Raw genomic sequence first — 20506 nt, forward strand, 5'->3', positions numbered from 1 at the left:
GAAGGAAGAAGGGGGATGAAGTAGAGAAGGGGAGGGGGAAGGGATGAAGGAGTGAGGGAGAGAGAGGCGAGAAGGGTTGAAGACGTGAAACAGAGGATATGACGAATAGAAGTGAGGACAGAGAAGGAGAAAAAGTTAGGGAGTAAGGGGAAAAGGAGGAGAGGGGAGTGAATGAGGAAATAAGGGAGTGAAGGATGAGGGTAGAGGGATGAGGAGGAGGAGGAGGAGGAGGAGTAGGAAGAGGAAGAAAAGAAGAAATGATTGAAAAAAGTGTAAGGAGTTTAGCAGGAGGAGGAAGAGGAGAACAACTAAGTTAAAGGAAAATTGAAAGTGGACATCAGTGGGTTTGGAGGAGGAAGAGGAGATTGGACGAGAGGGAGGGAAGGAGAAATGGAAGGAGGGGGAGAAGGAAGAGGAGGAGGTGAGGAGGAGGAAGAAGACTTCTTCCTCCGTTGTCGTGAACGATGGCTGCTGGCTGGTCACCTGAGAGAGAGAGAGAGAGAGAGAATTAGTAACATTCTTCGTTCATTCATTATTCACACGTAAACCTGATCATTTTGACAGCATAATCTTTCTCCCTTAGTAAATAAGCTCCCTTCCTTTTACCAGCTGTCCTTTACCCTCTTGAACTATTCCTCAGGGTTGCTCAGTGCAGCTCGAGGGCAAGAAAAAGGTGAAAAATACATCCAAGTAATAGATAAATAATGTAAACGCGGCGGGAAATCATTCCCGCCACCACTTCCCTCCCCTCCACACGTCCTCCCCCGCCGCCGTGCCCTTCCCTTGCTCGTAATTCTCGGTGATGTGTTCCTGTTACTGCCGCCGCGCCCTCTGATGAACCATTACTCTCGAAAGGTTGGTTTGTGTTTCTCCTTCGTTGTTTCTCGTTTAGTTTGACATAAAAATGTGATGCAGGAACGTCCGTACCCTTTCGGAGAAGGACCAACTGTCGTTCATATCAAATGAGCTCAGGGGACTGAGGGTGGACATAGTGGGACTCTTAAGACGGGTTCGATTCCCGGACGGAGTGGAAAAATTTGGGCGGCTTTTCCGATACCCTACGCCCCTGTCCACCCAACAGTGAATGGGTACTAGGTATTAATCGGGGGTTGTGTCCCGTCTTCTGGGATCTGTTCCCTTCTATAATTCCTTCCCCTCCTGTCTCTCTCCGGCATATGACACAGATGTTGCGCCGACTAAACGAAACTTTCCAACTTTCCAACACAAGACGAGGAGGCCTGGCAGTGGCGAGATCAATGAGCGAGGATTCACTTACTACTAGTCTGGCATGAGCTATGGTTTCCGTCTCAAGGGGGTAGCTATGGGCATCTCCAGCCAACTGCTGCCATTTGTGGTTAAGGTTGCTCCGGTTGATGAGCGTATAGTGCGAGTGAGGCTGAAGAGCACACTGGGCTTCATGCCTCTAGTTGCAGTGTTCGCTCCTACCGAGATGTGTGAAGCTGAAGAATGAGATGTTCTACGCCAAACTCGGCTCCGTATTATACCAGTGCCCTCCCCTGGACACTCATTGTCGTGGGCCAGTTCAGTGCTACTACTGACAGTGATAGGATCGACTACGAGCTATGTGTTGGTCCCCATGGTTCTGGTACCAGGAACACCAACAGCTCTTTCCTGAATTTTACAAGATCCAGGAGGTTGAGAATTGCGGGTTCCTGGTACCAGAGACCAGAGATGCACTGCTTGACTTGGTGTAGCGATGCTGGAGGGGTAGCTAAGGAGATTGACCACATCCTCGTAAGTACTTGTTGGAGGAGCCTTCAGAACTGCAGGGTTTTCTGGAGTGCTGAGTTCTTTGCAACTGACCAAAGGCTTGTTGTTGCAACACTCAAACTTCATGTCAGATCAAGAAAAATCTCGAGATGCAACAATACTGTGTTCCATCTCGACAGGCTGAAGGACCTGACATGTGCCCAAGAGTATGCAGTGACAGTCTCAAATCGGCTTAGCGCCCTCGAGGACCATGTAAACCTGTGGGACACCTTCAAATGTGAGACTCTTCGAGCTGCCAAGGAGTGCATTGGAGAACGCCCGATATCTAGGGGTGGATTTGCCTCGGCGGAGACGCTGGAGGATATTAAGGAGAGTCGCGCTGCCGGGCATGTTGGGAAGTGGGACCAATACAGGGCTTTGTCATGTAGGACTAGAGCTCTCCTGAGGAGAGACAAAGAGAGGTATGTCAGGGGTCTCGCTGATGAGGTCAAGGGCCATCTTAATGCGAATGACCTCCGACCTCCAGCTTTTAGCTGCTGGGTTTCAGTTTGTGTTGATTGCATGTGGCTTTGGTTGCAGGTGGCAACGGTGCATTGTCCGTGAACACCAACTCCGGCTATACGGGCATGTGGCACACTACCCAGAAGCCGATCCTGCTCACCGGGTTGTTTCTGTAAGAGACATTCCGAGTGGAAGAGGTCAAGGGGACGCCCACAGAGTTCGTGACCTGAGCAAGTCGATGACCTCGACCATGAGGTACTTGCGTAGGATAGGCCTCCATAGAGCTTAGCGTGGGAGGACGAGGCGACGCGTCCTCCGGCGTATGCCCTCTTAACTGAATGACTGAAGGGGGAACTTTTACAAAGGTGGTTATAGGTAGAAGGCAGCACCTTGGGTGTCTTTTTTTTTTTTTTCGATAGCCATCCTGTTTCTTTTTCTTTTCAATATTTTAACATGATTTTCTTTCTTTTCAACATTTTCTCATTTTTGGATTTATCAACATTTTGTTTTTTCTCCTTCATTCATTTTTATCATCACCACTTCTCCACACACCTCCCCACCACCACCCCCACCCCCTCCCCACCACCACCACGACTACCACTCCTTATCCTCTTCCCTCTATTACCACATGTATTCAGCAACACCCAATGTTACCCTCATCACCACCACCTTCCCCTCCTCCCCTTATCAACACCTTTACTCAACTGCAGTCACGAGGAGATTCATACCTTTCTCAACCCTTCACACCATCACCAAAACCCTCCCCCCCACCCGCATCACCCAACCTCCCCCAACACCACCCCACTCACCGGCCAGCACGTGCACGTTCACGCTCCTGGGCCGGGCGTTTGCCGGGTCGCAGGTGTACACGCCGGAGTGGGAGAGCCGCGCCGACTGGACCAACAGGCGGGAGGAGGTGACGCCGCTACTACTACTACTACTACTACTACTACTGCTATTTGTGCTCGTGGTGATATTGCTACTTTTACTACTACTACTACTACTACTACTACTGTTGCTGTTGTTACTATTGATTCTGCTTCTACTGCTTCTGCTGCCACTACTACTGCTGCTGCTACTACTGCTGGTGCTGGTGCTGCTGGTGCCTCCTCCTCCTCTGCCCCCGCCTCTTGTTCTCTCGTAGCTCACCAGCTGTTTAGGGAAGAATGGAGGCTGTGTCAGTGTTTGTGTGTTTGGCGGGGGAGATGTTGGTGCAGAGAGTTTGTGTGCGTGTGGAGAGGGTGGGCAGGTTAGGGGTGAGAGAGAGAAAGACTAATGGGAGGAAAGAGAGGACACTAAAAGAGAGGGATGGAAGGAAGGCAAAGGGTGTAAAGAATGAAGAGAAAATGGAAGGAAGATGGAAGGAGGAATGGAGAAAGGAAACAATATATAAAACGTGACTGAATGAATGAAGAAAAAAAAGAAAGAAATGAAAAGAAAGGAAGAAACAGAGAAAAAAAATGTGTGTGTGTGTGTGTGTGTGTGTGTGAGAGAGAGAGAGAGAGAGAGAGAGAGAGAGAATTACATAGAATTACATAGAAATCAGACCACACAGACCCCATGGTCCAGACTAGGTGGTCTGTCCTATTAATCAGATGGCTCCAAAACGTTGCTTTTCTACTCTAGTTAATATTAAGTTCAAGGAAGTGACGGTCAAGCTTGTTTTTAAGGGCGTCAATTGTGTTACACTGGACCACTGATGGTGGAAGCTTATTCCATTCTCGCACTACAACGTTGATGAAGAAAAATTTGGTGCAGTCTGAATTTATTTGTCTACATTTGAGTTTTATGCCATTGTTCCTCGTTCGCAAAGTGTCATCGATCATAAACAATTTTGTTCTGTCTACATTCGTGAAACCATTAAGTATTTTAAAACATTCGATCAGTTTTCCTCAGAGGCGACGTTTCTCAAGAGAGAACATGTTAAGGGTGGAAAGCCTTTATTCGTAGGATTTGTTGCGCAAGGAAGGGGTCATTTTTGTTGCTCGACGCTGAACACCTTCTAGTATAGCAATGTCCTTTGCATGATGGGGAGACCAAAACTGTACCGCATATTCCAAGTGGGGTCTGACTAAACTATTGTAGAGCGAAAGTATTACATCTTTATTCTTGAATAAAAAAATTCTTTTAATGAAGCTCAACACTGTTCGCTTTATTTGCTGCATCGATGCATTGATGTGAGAATTTGAGGTTTGACGCGATTTTGACCCTCAGGTCCTTAACGCATTGAACGCTTGTGAGTTTAACGCCGCGCATTTCGTAATCGAACTTCTTATTTTTTGTTTCAACTTGAAGGACCTTTTTTTTTTTTTTTTTTTTTTTTTTTTTACATCTAAGGAGACAGCTCAAGGGCGCAAAGAAAAAAAAAAGAAAAAAAGGCCCGCTACTCACTGCTCCCGAACAGAGGTTAAAGGAGTGTCCAAAATCAGAGGTTAATTTCGGGAGGAGAGGTGTCCTGATACCCTCCTCTTGAAAGAGTTCAAGTCGTAGGCAGGAGGAAATACAGATGAAGGAAGATTGTTCCAGAGTTTACCAGCGTGAGGGATGAAAGAGTGAAGATGCTGGTTAACTCTTGCATAAGGGGTTTGGACAGTATAGGGATGAGCATGAGTAGAAAGTCGAGTGCAGCGGGGCCGCGGAGGGGGGAGGCATGCAGTTAGCAAGTTCAGAAGAGCAGTCAGCGTGGAAATATCGATAGAAGATAGAAAGAGGCAACATTGCGGCGGAATTTAAAAGGTGAAGACTATCAGTATGAGGAGGAGAGCTGATGAGACGAAGAGCCTTAGTCTCCACTCTGTCCAGAAGAGCTGTGTGAGTGGAGCCCCACACATGAGATGCATACTCCATACGAAGGCGGACAAGGCCCTGTATATGGACAGCAACTGTGCAGGGGAGAAGAACTGGCGGAGACGGTACAGAATGCCTAGCCTCGAGAAAGCTGATTTAGTAAGAGATGAGATATGAAAGTTCCAGTTGAGATTTTGAGTTAAGGATAGACCGAGGATGTTTAGTGTTGAGGAAGGTGATAGCTGGGTGTTGTCAAAGAATAGGGGATAGTTGTTTGGGAGATTGTGTCGAGTGGATAGGTGGAGAAACTGTGTTTTTGAGGCGTTGAAGGACACCAGGTTCTTCTTGCCCCAATCGGAAATAATAGTAAGGTCTGAGGCTAAGCGTTCTGCAGCCTCCAGCCTTGAGTCGTTAAGTTCCTGAAGGGTGGGTCTTCTATTAAAAGAAGTTGAATAATGCAGAGTGGAATCATCGGCGTAGGAATGGATAGGACAGTTCGTTTTGGAAAGAAGATCATCAATGAACAACAGAAAAAGAGTGGGAGATAGGACAAAACCCTGTGGGACACCACTGTTAATAGATTTAGGGGAAGAACAGTGACCGTCTACCACGGCAGAAATAGAACGGTCAGAAAGGAAACTGGAGATAAAGGTACAGAGAGAAGGATAGAAACCGTAGGAGGGTAGTTTAGAAAGCAAAGATTTGTGCAGACCCTATCAAAAGCTTTTGATATGTCCAGCGCAATAGCAAAAGTTTCACCGAAACGGCTAAGAGAGGATGACCAAGAGTCAGTTAAGCAGGCTAGGAGATCACCAGTAGAACGCCCCTTGCGGAACCCATACTGGCGATCAGATAGAAGGTCAGAAGTGGAAAGGTGCTTTTGAATCTTCCGGTTAAGGATTGATTCAAAGCTTTAGATAGACAAGAAAGTAAAGCTATAGGACGGTAGTTTGAGGGATTGGAGCGGTCACCCTTCTTAGGCACAGGCTGTATGAAAGTATACTTCCAGCAAGAAGGAAAGGTAGATGTTGACAGGCAGAGGCGAAAGAGTTTGACCAGGCAGGGTGACAGCACGCAGGCACAGTTTTTAAGGACAATAGGAGGCACTCCATCAGGTCCATAAGCCTTCTGAGGATTGAGGCCAGAGAGGGCATAGAAAACATCATTTTGAAGAATCTTTATAACAGGCATAAAGGAGTCAGAGGAATATGCCCAGAGGAATATGCCCAGAATCGTCCAGAGTGGAGTTTTTAGAAAAAAGCTTGAGAGAAGAGTTCAGCCTTAGAGATAGATGAGACGGCAGTGTTGCCGTCAGGACTGAGGAGTGGAGGGAAAGATGAAGAAGTGAAGTTGGAGGAGATGTTTTTGGCTAGATCCCAGAAGTCACGGGAAGAGTTAGAGAAAGCAAGGTTTTGACATTTTCTATTAATGAAAGAATTTTTGGTTAGTCGGAGAATAGATTTGGCACGATTTCGGGCAGAAATGTAAAGTTCATAATTAGCATTAGTTTGAAGGCTCTGGTACCTTTTGTGAGCTACCTCTCTATCATTGACACTAGTCTACGTTAAAGGGCATCTCCCATTTATCCGACCAAGCTGAAATTTTGTGCAAATCCTTTTGGAGGCTTTGCCTGTCTTCGTCAGTGAGAACCGAGTTACCAATCTTTGTGTCGTCTGCAAATTTACTAATGCGATTATTGAGTCCAACATCCACATCGTTGATGTAAATAATGAAGAGCACTGGGCCAAGAACCGAGCCCTGAGGGACGCCACTAGTGACCGGCGCCCACTCTGAGTTAAATCCGTCAGTCACAACTCTTTGTTGTCTGTTGCTCAACCAACTCGCGATCCATTGGTTTACTTGACCGTCAGTGCCTATTTGCTTTAATTTATAAAGTAATTTATGATGTGGGACTTTATCAAACGCTTTCTGGAAATCAAGATAGACTACGTCCAATGATTTGGTTACGTCATAAACTGAGAAGAGATCGTTATAAAAGGTCAGTAGGTTTGACAGGCAGGATCTTTTGTTACGGAAGCCATGTTGTGAATACCCAATTAATGAGTGGCTTTCGAGGTAACTCCCAATTTTGTCTCTAATTATGCTCTCCAGTAGCTCACCTACAATTGAAGTTAGACTAATGGGTCGGTAGTTACCTGGTATTTTTTTTTGTCTCCTTTCTTAAAAATCGGTGTCAGGTTAACCTTTCTCCAATCCGAAGGGACGATGCCTTGTCGCAAGGACATATTGAATACGGTAGTGAGGGAGGAGAGTATTTCGCTCTTTGTTTCTTTGAGCAGTATAGGATTTACTTTGTCGGGTCCGGTACTTTTATTTGTTTTAAGTGAATGGAGAGCTTTAAGGACTTCATCGGTTGTTATTTCAAAATTAGGCAATGCATGCTCGAGATTTACAATATTACTGGTGTTGGTGGTAGTGGGAGGAAGACTTAGTATTAAACACCGAGGAAAAATAATTGTTTAAGAGGTTTGCAATGTGTTGGCTGTTAGTTACTAGTGCACCGTCGCTGTTTGTTAAAGGTCCAATACCACTTTTGATCGCCTTTCTGTTGTTTATGTAACTGAAGAAAGATTTCGGATTATTTTTACAGTTGGCTGCAATATTTTCTTTATATCTACGCTTTGCCTGACATACTAGTCTTTTTACTCGTCGCCTGGCATCATTATAAAGTCTAATATTTTCGGACGTGCTTTGTTCTTTCTTTAACCTGTAAAACAATTTTCTCTCATTGACTGATTGTTTAATTTCGCTATTAAACCACGGTGGGCTTTTATTAGTGTTAATTCGCTTCTCGCACAAGGGGACGAATGTGTTCTGCTGAGTGAGTAAGTGATTTTTAAAGCTTAGCCAGGCTCCCTCTGCGTTGCCGTCATCTGATAGTTGTATTTCTGTTAGTTTTTGTCGGATTTCTACGAAGTTAGCTGTTTTGAAATTGGGCACCCTTACTTTATTTTCAGTCACTGATGATTGAGCTGTAATGTCGACGCGCACTAATTTATGATCGCAAGAACCGAGGTGTTCTCCTACCGTGACATTACTGACTAGGTTGTCTTGGGTCGTTATAACAAGGTCGAGTATATTATTTTGTCGAGTTGGCTCAGAAACCATTTGGCTTAGATAATTTTTTTCTAGAAATTCGATCATTCTATGTGACTCGCCTTCTGTACCTGACAGTGTCGCCCAGTCGATATGGGGGAGGTTAAAGTCTCCTAATATCAGTGAGTCGTTGTTATTAAGTGACTGCCTTAAGACGATGTACATTTCAAGGTCGTCATCGAGTGATTGCCCGGGAGGTCTGTAGGTGACATATATTTAAATTGACTTTTGCAATGTCTACTCGCACGCACAAATGTTCAACGTTACTGTTTCTTGGTGTTTTGTCAGTGGGTTGCAAATAGTGTTTTGTCAGTGGGAAGAGAGAGAGAGAGAGAGAGAGAGAGAGAGAGAGAGAGAGAGAGAGAGAGAGAGAGAGAGAGAGAGAGAGAGAGAGAGAGAGAGAGAGAGAGAGAGAGAGAGAGAGAGAGAGAGATTTCATTCGTTATTCACTAATCTATTCGTTGTAAAAAAAAAATAAGGAATTATTCAAAACCTGATAAACCGTTTCTTCAATTATTCATTCCCTCCCTCCCTCATTCCAACATTCAAACAACTGATCCACTCACTCATCCACTCATCCACTCCATTAATGCACTAATATGAAATACATTCATCCACTAAGCATACACACAATCACCCTAACGTCCACTTAGCTCTCTGCCTTAATTTGCATCCATCCACCCACTCATCCAGTCACCCATCCAGCCACCCATACATTCTTCCACCCACCCACTCATCCTGTCACCCACGAATTCATTCAGTCACTCATTCAGTCAGCTATACATTATTCCCTTACACTTTCTTCCACTCATATATTCTTCCACCCACCCACTCATCCACTTCACCCCCCCACTTTGTCCTCATCCACTCGTACCCTCATCCACTCACCCTTCCTTCCATCCACCCACTCATCCACTCCCCCCCACCCACCTTGTCGCCGTGGTACCAGAGGATGAAGGCGGGCGGCTCGGGGCTGAACCTGACGGTGCAGGTGAGCGCCAGCTGACTCCCGGTGTTGAGGTACACGTCCGGGCCCCCCACGATGGCGGTCTCGGGCTCTGGGGGCGGGGGGGGAAGGGGTGGGGGGGAGGGCGAGTGAGCAGGGGGGAACAGGGGGGAAAGGATGATTATTATAGATGAAAGGGGAGAAGAGGTGCATGTTATATAATTTATCATATATTGTAATTCCCTTTTTATTCCAAGTAATTTTCTTTAATTTTTCCCGATTTTTCGTTCCTTTTCCCCATGTACGTTCCTTGCTCCCTACCTTCGTTTATTTCCTATTTTTTTTCCATCTTATTTCATTCATTTTCGTTAATTTTATCTAAGTTATGCTGTTAGTTTTCCTAATATCCGCTCGTTTTCAATCCTTTTCATATATTTTCACTCCTCTTAATTCATTTTCGTTTATTTTCCATCATTTTCGTTTATTTTTCCTCATTTTCGCTCATGTTAAAGAATTTTTGCTCATTTCCCAGAATGTACTTTAATTGTCCCACATTTATGTTAATTTCCCTCATTTTGAGTTCATTTTCCCTCATTTCCATTCATTCCCCTCATCGTCGACCATTCCTACTCATTTCCCTCGCATTCCTGGTCTTGGTTTCACATTTGCCTTCATTTCCATTCATTCTCCTTCCTCTGCGGCCATTCCTATTCAGTTCCTTCTCCTTTCTGCCCCTGTTTTTACATGTGGCTTCATTTCCCTTTATTTCCCCTCATCTACGACCATTCCTATTCATTTCCGTCGCCTTCCTGCTCCTTGCTTCCTATGTTTCCTTCCTGTCCCTTCGGTGTTCCCTTCGGCGTTCCCTTCGGCGCTCCCTTCCTCCTCGCCGCGGCCATCAACTTCCCCTCATTTGGGTGATTTTTGGTAATTTTCGTCAATATAAACAGATTAGGGAGGGTGTGGTCGGCGGTGAGAGAGAGAGAGAGAGAGAGAATAATAAAGTTAGTAAGGAGGGAGAGAGAGAAAAAAACGAGAAGGAAGGAGAGTTCTGTAGTAAAGGAGGAAGGGAGAGAAAGAAGAGGAGGGAAGGAAAGATAAGTAGAGAGAAGCGAAGGAGAGAGAGGAAAGGAAGGATAATTATGGAAATGCGGAGGAGGGAAGAAGGGAAGATGAAAGAAGAGGGAGAGAGATAATAATAATAACAGGAGGAAAGAAGAAAGGGAGTATGAGGAGGAGAAGGAGAGGAGGAAACGAGAAGAGGAAGGAAGGAGAGAAGAAAGAGGTAGGAATAATGGGAGAGAGGTAATCAAGGGTGAGAGAAAATGGAAGAAAAGAAGGAAGAAAGAAACAGAAAGAAAGGAGGTTAGCAGGAAAGGAGAGAAGGAAGGAAGGAAGGGTGGAAGAAAAGAGAGGAAGAAAAAAATAGAAGAAAAGAAGGAAGGAATACAGGAAGGAAGAAGGAAAAAAATAAAATGAAGAATGAAGGAAAGAAAGTTAAAAGGAAAGGAGAGGAAGAGGGAAAGAAGAAAGGACGAAAGGAAGGAAGGAAGAAAAGAAAAAGAAAAACTAGAAGGAAAGAAGGAAAGAATATAGGAAGGAAGGATGGAGGGAAGGAAGAAAGGATAGATGGAAGAAATTGAGAAAGGAAGGAAGGGAGGGAGAGAAGGGAGTGTGGAGTTGTTGACATATTGACGAACTGACCGACTGACTGACTGACTGACGCCTCGAGTGAATTATTGACTGATTTCCCGTGTGTCTCTATTCTCGTGTGGCTCAGTTTGTTTCATTTTCTGCGCGTAATTGATAATAATGACCCAAAGAGCATAGGGACATGAGTCTGCTAGAGGCCAGTAGTAGTAGTAGTAGTAGTAGTAGTAGGGAAGAGGAAAGGGGAGGGAATGTGATAAGACAGCTAGCAATAGGAAAGTAGAAGGGGAAGGAGAGGGAGGAGAGGAAAAGAGGGGAGGAAAGAAGGGAGGAAAAGGAGAGGAGGGATAAGAAAGAGGTAGGAATATTAGGAGAGAGAATAGAGGGTGAGAGAGGAAGGAAATAGGGTAGATAGGAAGGAACCTAACACTATTATCTCCCTAATCTATTTATTTATTTTCTTTATTCTTAAGTGTGTATCGTATTGGCACTCACCACATGACTGCCAGGCCTGCTCCACTCACCCACCACTCTATTAGTGAACCATATATTGCTGATGTACTTTTTTTTTCATTCTGAATATATCCAACTTAAACTCATAACTACGTGTCCTCCCCTCCTCTTATTCTGCTAAACATCATCTTGTTCTCGTCACCGTCACCCTTATCAAAGCCTTTCGTCCATTTACAAACTTTAACTCATTACTCCGTGTCCGTCCCTCCTTCTGTCAACGTCACCCTAAATTCTAGCCCTTCGTTCATTAATAAGCTGAGCCATCTCGCCCCACGCCCTCCTGACTAAGGTGGTCGCTGGCGGCTGACGCTTAACGTCCTGACCGGCTGATCGGCTAATTGACTTACCGACTCACCGGACTCGATTACCCGCCTTCGCCTAATTGCCAAGTGACTGCCGTAGAGAGTGTTCAGGTCCCTTTAACACGGGGACACTTAGCAGCGCTTCTCAGCAGCGCTACAGTCGCGCCACGCACGAGCTGCTATACAAGTGGCGCTGCTGCAGCTCCGTGTGAAAGCTCCCATTCCTCTCCATTATTTACCAGCGGCAGCGCTGCTAAGTGGCCCCGTGTGAAAGCTTCCATTCCTCTCCATTATTTACCAGCGGCAGCGCTGCTAAGTGGCCCCGTGTGAAAGCTTCCATTCCTCTCCATTATTTACCAGCGGCAGCGCTGCTAAGTGGCCCCGTGTGAAAGCTTCCATTCCTCTCCATTATTTACCAGCGGCAGCGCTGCTAAGTGGCCCCGTGTGAAAGCTTCCATTCCTCTCCATTATTTACCAGCGGCAGCGCTGCTAAGTGGCCCCGTGTGAAAGCTTCCATTCCTCTACATTATTTACCAGCGGCAGCGCCGCTAAGTGGCCCCGTGTGAAGGGGCTGAGTGTGCCAGAGTTTGGATTACGTGTTTGTAGGAAAGTCATGTAAAAATAAAGCTAATTTATTTATTTTACTCGGTTTGACGCGAACCGAGCTCCTTAGTTTTACTGGTCTGAATAACGCGTGTTTGGGAGAATGTAATGTAAAAAGCTAATTCATTTATTCTACTCTTTGTTCACATCGACGCGAGCCGAACTCTTCACTTAAATGTGTACTGAATTGATTTGAATATTGCGATTTTGGAGAAACGCGATGCAAAAAAGACGAAATATTCTAATCGTTGTGTTCACGTTACCGCGAACGAAACTTGCTGACTATGTTTTGTATTGGTTTAAAGTACGCCATTTTTTTTTTTTTTTTTTAGTAACGTGATGTGAAAAATAATTTAGTTGTTTATTTTGATCGTTTTACTCAGATTAACGTGAATTAAAGTCATTAACAAACTTTTCATTGTTATGTATATATTTTTTCCATATTAATAATGCGAAATTACGCCGCCTCCTCAGGGATGCTGTTGCCTGTGCCTGTTGTAAATAATTATTGGACTCATTAACTTTGCGTCACTATTGATTATCTGACATAATAACTCCCTCTGGTCTTAATAACCGAGTAACTAATTAACCTGATCACCACCTGACGCGCTTCGTCACGAAGGTAAGCGTTTGTAAGCATCAAGGTAGGGAGGCGAGGCCCCGGATCTTCCACAATATGGTATATTGTTTGCCCTAATGAAATTGTGATGTATAGAAACAACTTTCAGTATTAAAAAAAACGCACTGCATATAAATTCGTGCTTAGTTCAGAGAACTTCCATTGCAAATCCCCAAACAGCTGTGGAAGCGTCACGGTTGGCATGGTAATGACGAGGGTATGTTTACGACGTCAGCTGGGCCAACCTAGGCGCCTTTCGACGACGTTGCCAGACGTCGAACAGTGCGGCGATGCCGCATCACGAGAAGGACGGAAGTGGTCATGGAGGAAAAGAAATAAGCGTCCCGGTAAGGGCTCGACAAAGGTTGATGGGCGACCAATGGAGGTTGTTGATAAAGTGGTTAGGTTGTTTTGTGGATTGTTGGATACCTGACCTCCCTGACTCCGTTCACAACAACAACAAAATAAATACCTTACTCGCCTCGTCCTTGTAATTGCTGGACAAAGGTTTAATGGGCGTCCAGCGGAGGATGTTGACGGGTTTGCTATTCTTTGTTTGAGGGATACCTCGTTAGCCGACTTAACTCATTCCTTCATCAACAATGTAATTATAAACAACATCCTTCCATTTGTCCCCCTGCCGGGAGCCACGTTCCCGTGTGTGGTGAGTGTCACAAGTGGCCAGACATGGAGCACACACGTCTGTATGCTGATTCCTGAAGGTGTCTATCTTGTTGGCGCTCACCACATGACTGACTTTCAGGAAGCATCAGGACGCCTCTCCACCTGTAAATAACCTTTCCTTTGGCCTCTCGTTCTGTTTTCTTTCACTGGAGCAGAGAGAGAATCGAGGGTGAGAAAGGAAGAAACGAAATAAAAAAATAAAAAAAAGAAAGAAAGAAGAGAAAAAGAGTGGGAAGGAAGGAAGGAAGGGAGGGAGGAAGAATAGAAATAAATAAATAATTAAGTAGCATTTAGCGGGCCTTTTTGTTCCTGTTTTTGTTTCTCCCCTGCTCTGGTCCACTCCTCCACCACTCTGCCAGACAACCAGTTAGTTTGTCTTTGTTGTATCTTCAATATGTCCACCTGGAACGCATTACTACGAGTCTTGCCTGGCTCTTGCACTGCTAAACCCTTATGTGAATATTGGGAAGATGGTTGAAGTGACTGCGATGAGGTGAGGTGATGAGCCACAGGCATCACCTCACCCACCCAACACGAACACCCACTCTCATCCACTCACCCACAAGGGAACGATGGTTGAAGTGACGGCGAGCAAACGAGACAGACAAACAGACAGTCACTCGTTCAGCCCAACACAGGCAGACACTCCATCACCCCCCCCCCTCCCCGTTAGCCACTCACCCACGACGGCAAGGTGGATGAGGTGGCTGCGCGGCGGCGTGCTGGATATCTGGCACTCGTAGAGGCCGGCGTCCCGCTCCTGCAGGTGGTGGATGATCAGCAGCCACTCCTGGGCGGGGGTGGCGGCGGCGGCGGGGGCGTGACGGGCCACGAACCGCTGGTCAGACGTGTAGGTGAAGCGGCCCACGGACAGCAGGTGTAGGTCCCGGTGGCGGATCCACGACACCTGGGGGGAGGGGGGCGTGAAGGAACACCTGGGGGGGAGGGGGGCGTGAGGGAACACCTGGGGGAAAGGGGAGTGAGGGAACCCCTGGAGGGATAGTGTGTAAGGCGACAGGTGTGTGTGAGGAACAGGTGTGAGGGACAGGTATGTGAGAGACAGGTGTATAAGGGCATGTGTGTGGTGATAGGTGTGTGAGGGGGCAGGTGTGCGAGACATCCCAAGGGCAATAAAAAAGAGGTCAGTAGTATAGAGGTGAGAAAGAGTAAAAAGTCGAGTGCCATGGGGCCGCGGGAAGGGGGGAGGCATGCAGTTAGCAAGTTAGCTCGAAACAAGATGCTCGAACAGACACAAAAGGGTTTTTAGCAACACTCCTGCAAACAGATGGCGGCGGGAGTGGCCGAGAGGGAGGGTCAGATTCGGCTCGTGACAGCGTTCAAGTCGCACGCCTCGAACCGGTGTGTATATCAGGCGGACACATAATAATGATGATAGTGTGTGCGTGTGTGTGTGTGTTGCTGTTGTTGTTGTTTTCTAGTCCCGCAAGTGAAAAATCATTGTGTTGTGCCTTCATAACTTTTCCTTCCCCTCCCGAACGGCCCTTCATACATCAGTCCTTGTGTCGCTACGGGGTCAAGGTGTGGGGAGAGGGGGGGAAGGGGAGGTGGAAACGTTGCAGATGGAGGAAGGGTGTGACAGGGGGGAAGGGGTGGTCGGTGGCGTGGTGAGGGTGAGGGAAAGGGAAGAGGGGAAGGGCGGGGTGATGGTGTGAATGGGGGAGAGGGGAAACATTGCAGGTGAAGGAATGGTGTGGCAGGGGAGGAAGTGGGTGTCTGTTGGGGTGGGGTGGGGGAAGGACGGGGGAAAGGCAGGGGGAGGGGAGGGGCGGGGTATGGTGTGATGGGGTTTTATGATACTGCTTATACGAACATAAGAACATAAGAACGTAAGGAGTCTGCAAGAGGCCGGTTGGCCTACGCAAGGCAGCTTCTGTACACTCAAACCCACCTTACCTCACCATCCATGGCTTTATGTAACCTCTTCTTGAGTGTATCTATGGTATTGGAACCCACAACATGGCTCCCAAGCCTGTTCCATTCATCTACCACTCTATTGGTGGACCAATTCTTGCCTATGTCTTTGTTGAATCTGAATATGTCTAACAAAGTTCCTCACCAACGACTGTTGCTTAAATTACAGGCTCACGGAGTAGAGGGTAAAGTTTTGAACTGGGTCAAGGCGTGGCTTAGCAATAGGAAGCAAAGAGTGCAAATCAATGGTAAAAGATCTGACTGGGGATGTGTTACGAGTGGGGTCCCTAAGGTTCAGGTATTAGGTCCACTTTGTTTATTATTTATATCAATGACTTAGATACAGGAATTAGTAGTGATTTGCAGATGATAAGATGATCAAGATCGGTAGATCAGGACGCTAGTATTCTCCAAGGTGAACTCGACAGATTATATGAATGGGCGGATAAATGGAAGATGGAGTTCAATGTAGGGAAGTGCAGTATTCTGAGTGTAGGTAGGAACAACCCCTCACATAACTATTGCTTAAATGACACTCTCATAAGTAGGTCTGGGTGCGAGGGGGATTTAGGGGTCTTAGTGAGCTCTGATCTCCGTCCAAGGGCACAATGCATTCAAGCTAGAAATCGAGCTAATAGGGTACTGGGATTTATTTCAAGGAGCGTAAGCAACAGAAGCAAGTCTTCCGCAAACTATATTTAGCATTAGTTAGACCTCATCTTGACTATGGTTCAGTTCAGTTCTACCTTACTATAGAATGAATATCAAAATGTTAGAATCGGTGCAGAGGAGAAGACTAAGATGACTAAGATCATTCAGGGTTGAGAAACATACGAGGAAGACTTAAACAGTTAAACTTGCATTCTCTAGAAAGGCAGAAGGTGCGTGGAGACATGATCGAGGTTTATAAATGGATACAGGGCTTTCATAAGGTTTTGTTGGTAAGAAGAACCGGTAGGACACGAAGTAACGATTTAAACTGGATAAATTCAGATTCAACAGGGACATAGGCAAAAATTGGATTACTAACAGGGTGGTGGATGAGTGAGGCTTAGCCATGTGGGTGAGTGCCAATACAATTGTCACATTCAAAAATAGACTAGATAAATTCATGGACAGCGATATTAGGTGGGGTTAGATACACGGGAGCTTAGGGTCAAAGGAGCTGCCTCGTACAGGCCTACCGGCCTCTTGTAGACTCCTGCGTTCTTATGTTCTTATGTTAACTTAAAATCATTGCTACGCGTCCTGCCTGGCTCTTTTACTATCAAAATCTTATTGACATCCCCTTTATTAAAGCCCTTCATCCATTTATAGACTTCGATCAAGTCTCCTCGCAACCTTCGCCTTTCTAGAGAGTGTAGATTTAAATGCTTCAGCCTGTCTTCATAAGGCCGACGAGTGGAGGGAGGGAGGGGAAGGGATGGAGGGAGTAATGGAGTGAATGTATGATACTGTATTTCGTTATTTCACTGCTGATAGAGTTGATGCTGCTGCTGCTGCTGCTCTGGTGGTGGTAGTAGTAGTAGTAGTAATAGTAATAGTAATAGTAATAGTAATACTAATAGTAGTAGTAGTAGTAGCAGCAGTAGTTTGATAATGGGTCTACTGCAAGGTTCCTGTTTATATTACTATCACTATTACGTTTCATTTCACTATTATATTACTATTAACATTACTCTAGTTGTGGATTATCACTTCCACAATCTCTTCATCAGCTGTTACTATTATTATTACGCGAGACCAGTGACCACCGTGCTTATGTGTGGAAGAGGATCTCGTCTGTCCACGCTCGTGCGACTCTGCCTTGTGGACGCTTGTGCTGGAAAGGGTTTACTCTTCTCAAACGCTTTTCAGCACCAGATGGTCGGATCGTGGCCCACAGGTGTGCGTGTGAGGGGGATGGAGAGGAGCTTGATGGATTATGCAGCTGTGTAAAATAGGATGAAGCAGAATGTGTTGGTTGCAAACGCCTTTTTCTGCACGAGGTGTTCCACAAGTGTGCATGGGTGGGGGAAGGAGAGGGGCGTGATGGCTTATGCAGCTATGGATGAGGCAGAATGCGTTGGTTGCACAGAGAAGCTGTTCATGGATGTTCCTGATCACTGTGTGGTAAGGATAAAAGACAAAGGATCTCGTCTGTTTATACCTAAATGCCAATGCATACAAAATAGCAAATACCTTCTAAACATAATGTGCTGCAAGGTGTTTGTTTTTATCTAATCCCTTTCAGCACAAAATGATCCACAGGTGTACGTAGGTCAGAGGGAATGAGAACTGGTGGATTATGTAGGCGAGGATAATGGGATGAAAGGGAATGTGTTGCGTGCAGAGAAAAGCTGTTAATTAGTAGGAGGAGCAAAATATAGGATGAGAGATTAGTGGGAATCCAGAGGGAGAGCGGAGAGGTAAAAGGCGAGGAAGGAATTGCCAAGGGAGAGGTTGTGTGAGAGTGACGTCATGCGGAACGGTGGAGGGAAGGGGAATGAGTCACTGGAGGAATGCGGATAAGTAAAAGACAAGGAAAGGATTGCCAAGGGAGAGACTGCGTGAGAGTGAGATCGTGCAGAACGGTGGAGGGAAGGTGAATACATTACTGAAAAGAACAAAAAAAGGAACATAGCACAATTCTGGAGCAAGAGTAGGAATAGAAAGCAAGCAATACTGAAGTAATGAGGTCTTTGAAATACTTAAAGAGTGGGCGGCCAGGACAAGTGAAGAAGTACACTGGATGATTATGAGGCGTCCAGAAGAGGAGAGGAAGGGAGTGCGTGGTGGACGGATGAAACGAAAGAAGCACTTATATGAGTGTGTGTGTGTGTGTGCGTGTGAATGTGAGTGTGTGTATGTGTGTGTGTGTGTGCGTGTGTGTGTGTGTGTGAACGGGAAGCTGAGTGAGGGTGTTGGTGTGGGTGTGGGTGTGAGACAGGCGTGTGTGATGTCCCCGTGGTTATCTGGTGTTTACATTGAGGGTTGTACGAGAGAAGTGAAAGCCAGAGTAGATGATTTATGTGTAAGGCTGAAAATGAGAGGTACAGAGCAGTCTTAAGTGGCAGGCCTATTTGTGGACTATACATGAAATCAAAAGACGCCGCAGAGGATTGAGGATTAACATGACGGCGCGTGTAAGAAGAGAAAGCTGAAAGGAAAGGTAGACAAGATTAAGGTAGCGGTATCTGAGAGCAAGAGAAGGGGAGGAGAAAGGTAAAAGTAATAAAAGACGCTGCAGAGGATTGTGGATTAACTTGACAGCGTGTTTAAGAAGAGAAGGCTGAAAGTAAAGAGAAGATGGCGCCACTATAAACACTTGCCTGTGCCATGACGGGTTGGGGCCGACTACCATCCAGGCCCCTCAAGCAAGCCTATCGGCGCTATAGGCTACACGTAAAAAAAAAAGGAAGACAAACGTATAGTAACGGTTCTGTGGTCAATATTTCCTAACTCTCCGCCCACCTCCAACTCACGAAGCAAGTTTCCATTATTAGTTAGGACCAAGTCTAATTTGTTATCTCCTCTGGTAGGCTCAGTAACTACCTGCTTAATGAAATTATCTTGTATAACTTCAAGAAAATCCTCGGCTTCCAGGTCACCCACTAGGTCTTCCCAGTCTATATTCCTATAATTAAAGCCCCCCATCACGCAAACATTTTTACTCCTACTCGCCCTGCCAATCTCCTGTAGTAGTATACTCGTGTCCTGCCTGTTAAGGTTGGGTGGCCTATACAGAACCTCAAGAGTTAGTTTATCTTTCCCTTTATAAACGTCCACCCAAACTGATTCTGAATCCGTGTTAGTTTTGACTGAATTGTTAACTGAACATTTAAGGGAGTCTTTAACATATAGCGCAACTCCACCTCCCCTTCTTCCCCTTCTGTCTTTGTGAAACATCTGATAACCCGTTATTTCAAATTCCGATCTAAAATTTCTATTGGCAGTGTCTATCCATGTCTCAGTGATCGCTGTTATGTCAAATTTTCTACACAAGCTTCACCCCTTAGTGTGTCTATCTTGTTTCTGAGGCTCCTGCTGTTTATAGAAGATTCTTAGGGCGCCCTCTGTTACTCCCCTATAATTACTACTAAGCTGCCTGGTTGTATTATGTGCTAAATATCTTCTCCCATAACTCCAACAGTAAAGTGACGATATTTGGAAGAGGATAACAGGAGAAGGATTAATTTGACAGCGTGTGTAAGAGGAGAAGGATGAACGTAAAGGTAAACATGATGTAGAGAATTGTAAATAAACTTGACATCGTGTACAAAAGGGGAAAACTGAAAACCAAAGTGAGCAAGAGTAAGGTAACGGTATTTTAAAGAGCGAGAGAGGGGGAAGAGGAGGAAGATTGATTTAATAGCGAATGAAAGAGAAGAAAGCTGAAAGTAAATGTAAACAAAAGAGGCTGCAGAGGGCTGGTGATTTATTCTACGAGATGAAAAAGGAGAAAGTTTAAAGTAAAAGAAGACAAGAGTACGAAGGCTAGAGTAAGAGTAGGTAAGAGAAAAGTAAGAATGAGGTCGTGGTATTTGAAAGAGCAAGAGAGAGCAGACCATTGGATTTGAAAAGCCATACAGAATTACGTAGATGAAAGAGGAGAAAGTTGAAAGTAAAAATAGACAAGAGTAAGAAGACTAGAGTAATAGTAAGTAAGAGAGGAGTAAGAGTGAGGTAGTGGTATAAGAAAGAGTAAGAGAGAGCTGGCCATTGAGTAGGGCAGAGAGGGTGAAACTCGGCAAGGGAAGGAGATGGAGGAAGAGGCTGGATTCAAATACCTAGGAACGATTCTCCATCCAAACTGACCTCTGTTCTGGCCTCTTATACTAATTACTATTTCCTGGAACAGTGCTGAGCATTTTTATTTGTTTCCTCGTTGCGCTGCCCTTGAGCTGCTTCCTTTTATTGCTGTAGAGAATGTGTAACCATGGAAGGGGAGGGGAGGGAAAAGAGAGGGATGGGTAGACAGCAAACATAGAGAGGGAGAGATAAGAGATTAGCTTTTTCTTTTATTTGTTTCCTGTTTGTGTTGCCCTTGAACCGTTTCCTTCCATTGTTGTAGAAAATATCGGAGTATGAAGGGGAGGTGAGGGAAGGGGCAGCGATGGGCAGACAGGTAACAGGTAGAGA

The 20506-nt window shown here is 45.6% G+C and overlaps 1 protein-coding gene across 2 annotated transcripts in view; it reads right to left on the reverse strand.

Annotated features, from left to right (window-relative positions):
- Positions 1–329: 329 nt before the first annotated feature.
- The window catches only part of LOC127000636 (uncharacterized), an 81528-nt gene continuing 61351 nt past the window's right edge, over positions 330–20506 (reverse strand). For both annotated transcript variants that reach the window (XM_050864575.1, XM_050864576.1), the window contains exons 5-8: positions 14135–14360; positions 9067–9194; positions 3042–3384; positions 330–483 (exon numbers count right to left, since the gene is read on the reverse strand). In XM_050864575.1, the coding sequence (XP_050720532.1) occupies positions 338–483; positions 3042–3384; positions 9067–9194; positions 14135–14360 (843 nt within the window). In that variant the 3' untranslated portion in view covers positions 330–337. The remainder of the gene's footprint in view (positions 484–3041; positions 3385–9066; positions 9195–14134; positions 14361–20506) is intronic.

This window comes from Eriocheir sinensis, chromosome 19 (genome assembly GCF_024679095.1).
Source record: "Eriocheir sinensis breed Jianghai 21 chromosome 19, ASM2467909v1, whole genome shotgun sequence".
NCBI lineage: Eukaryota > Metazoa > Arthropoda > Malacostraca > Decapoda > Varunidae > Eriocheir > Eriocheir sinensis.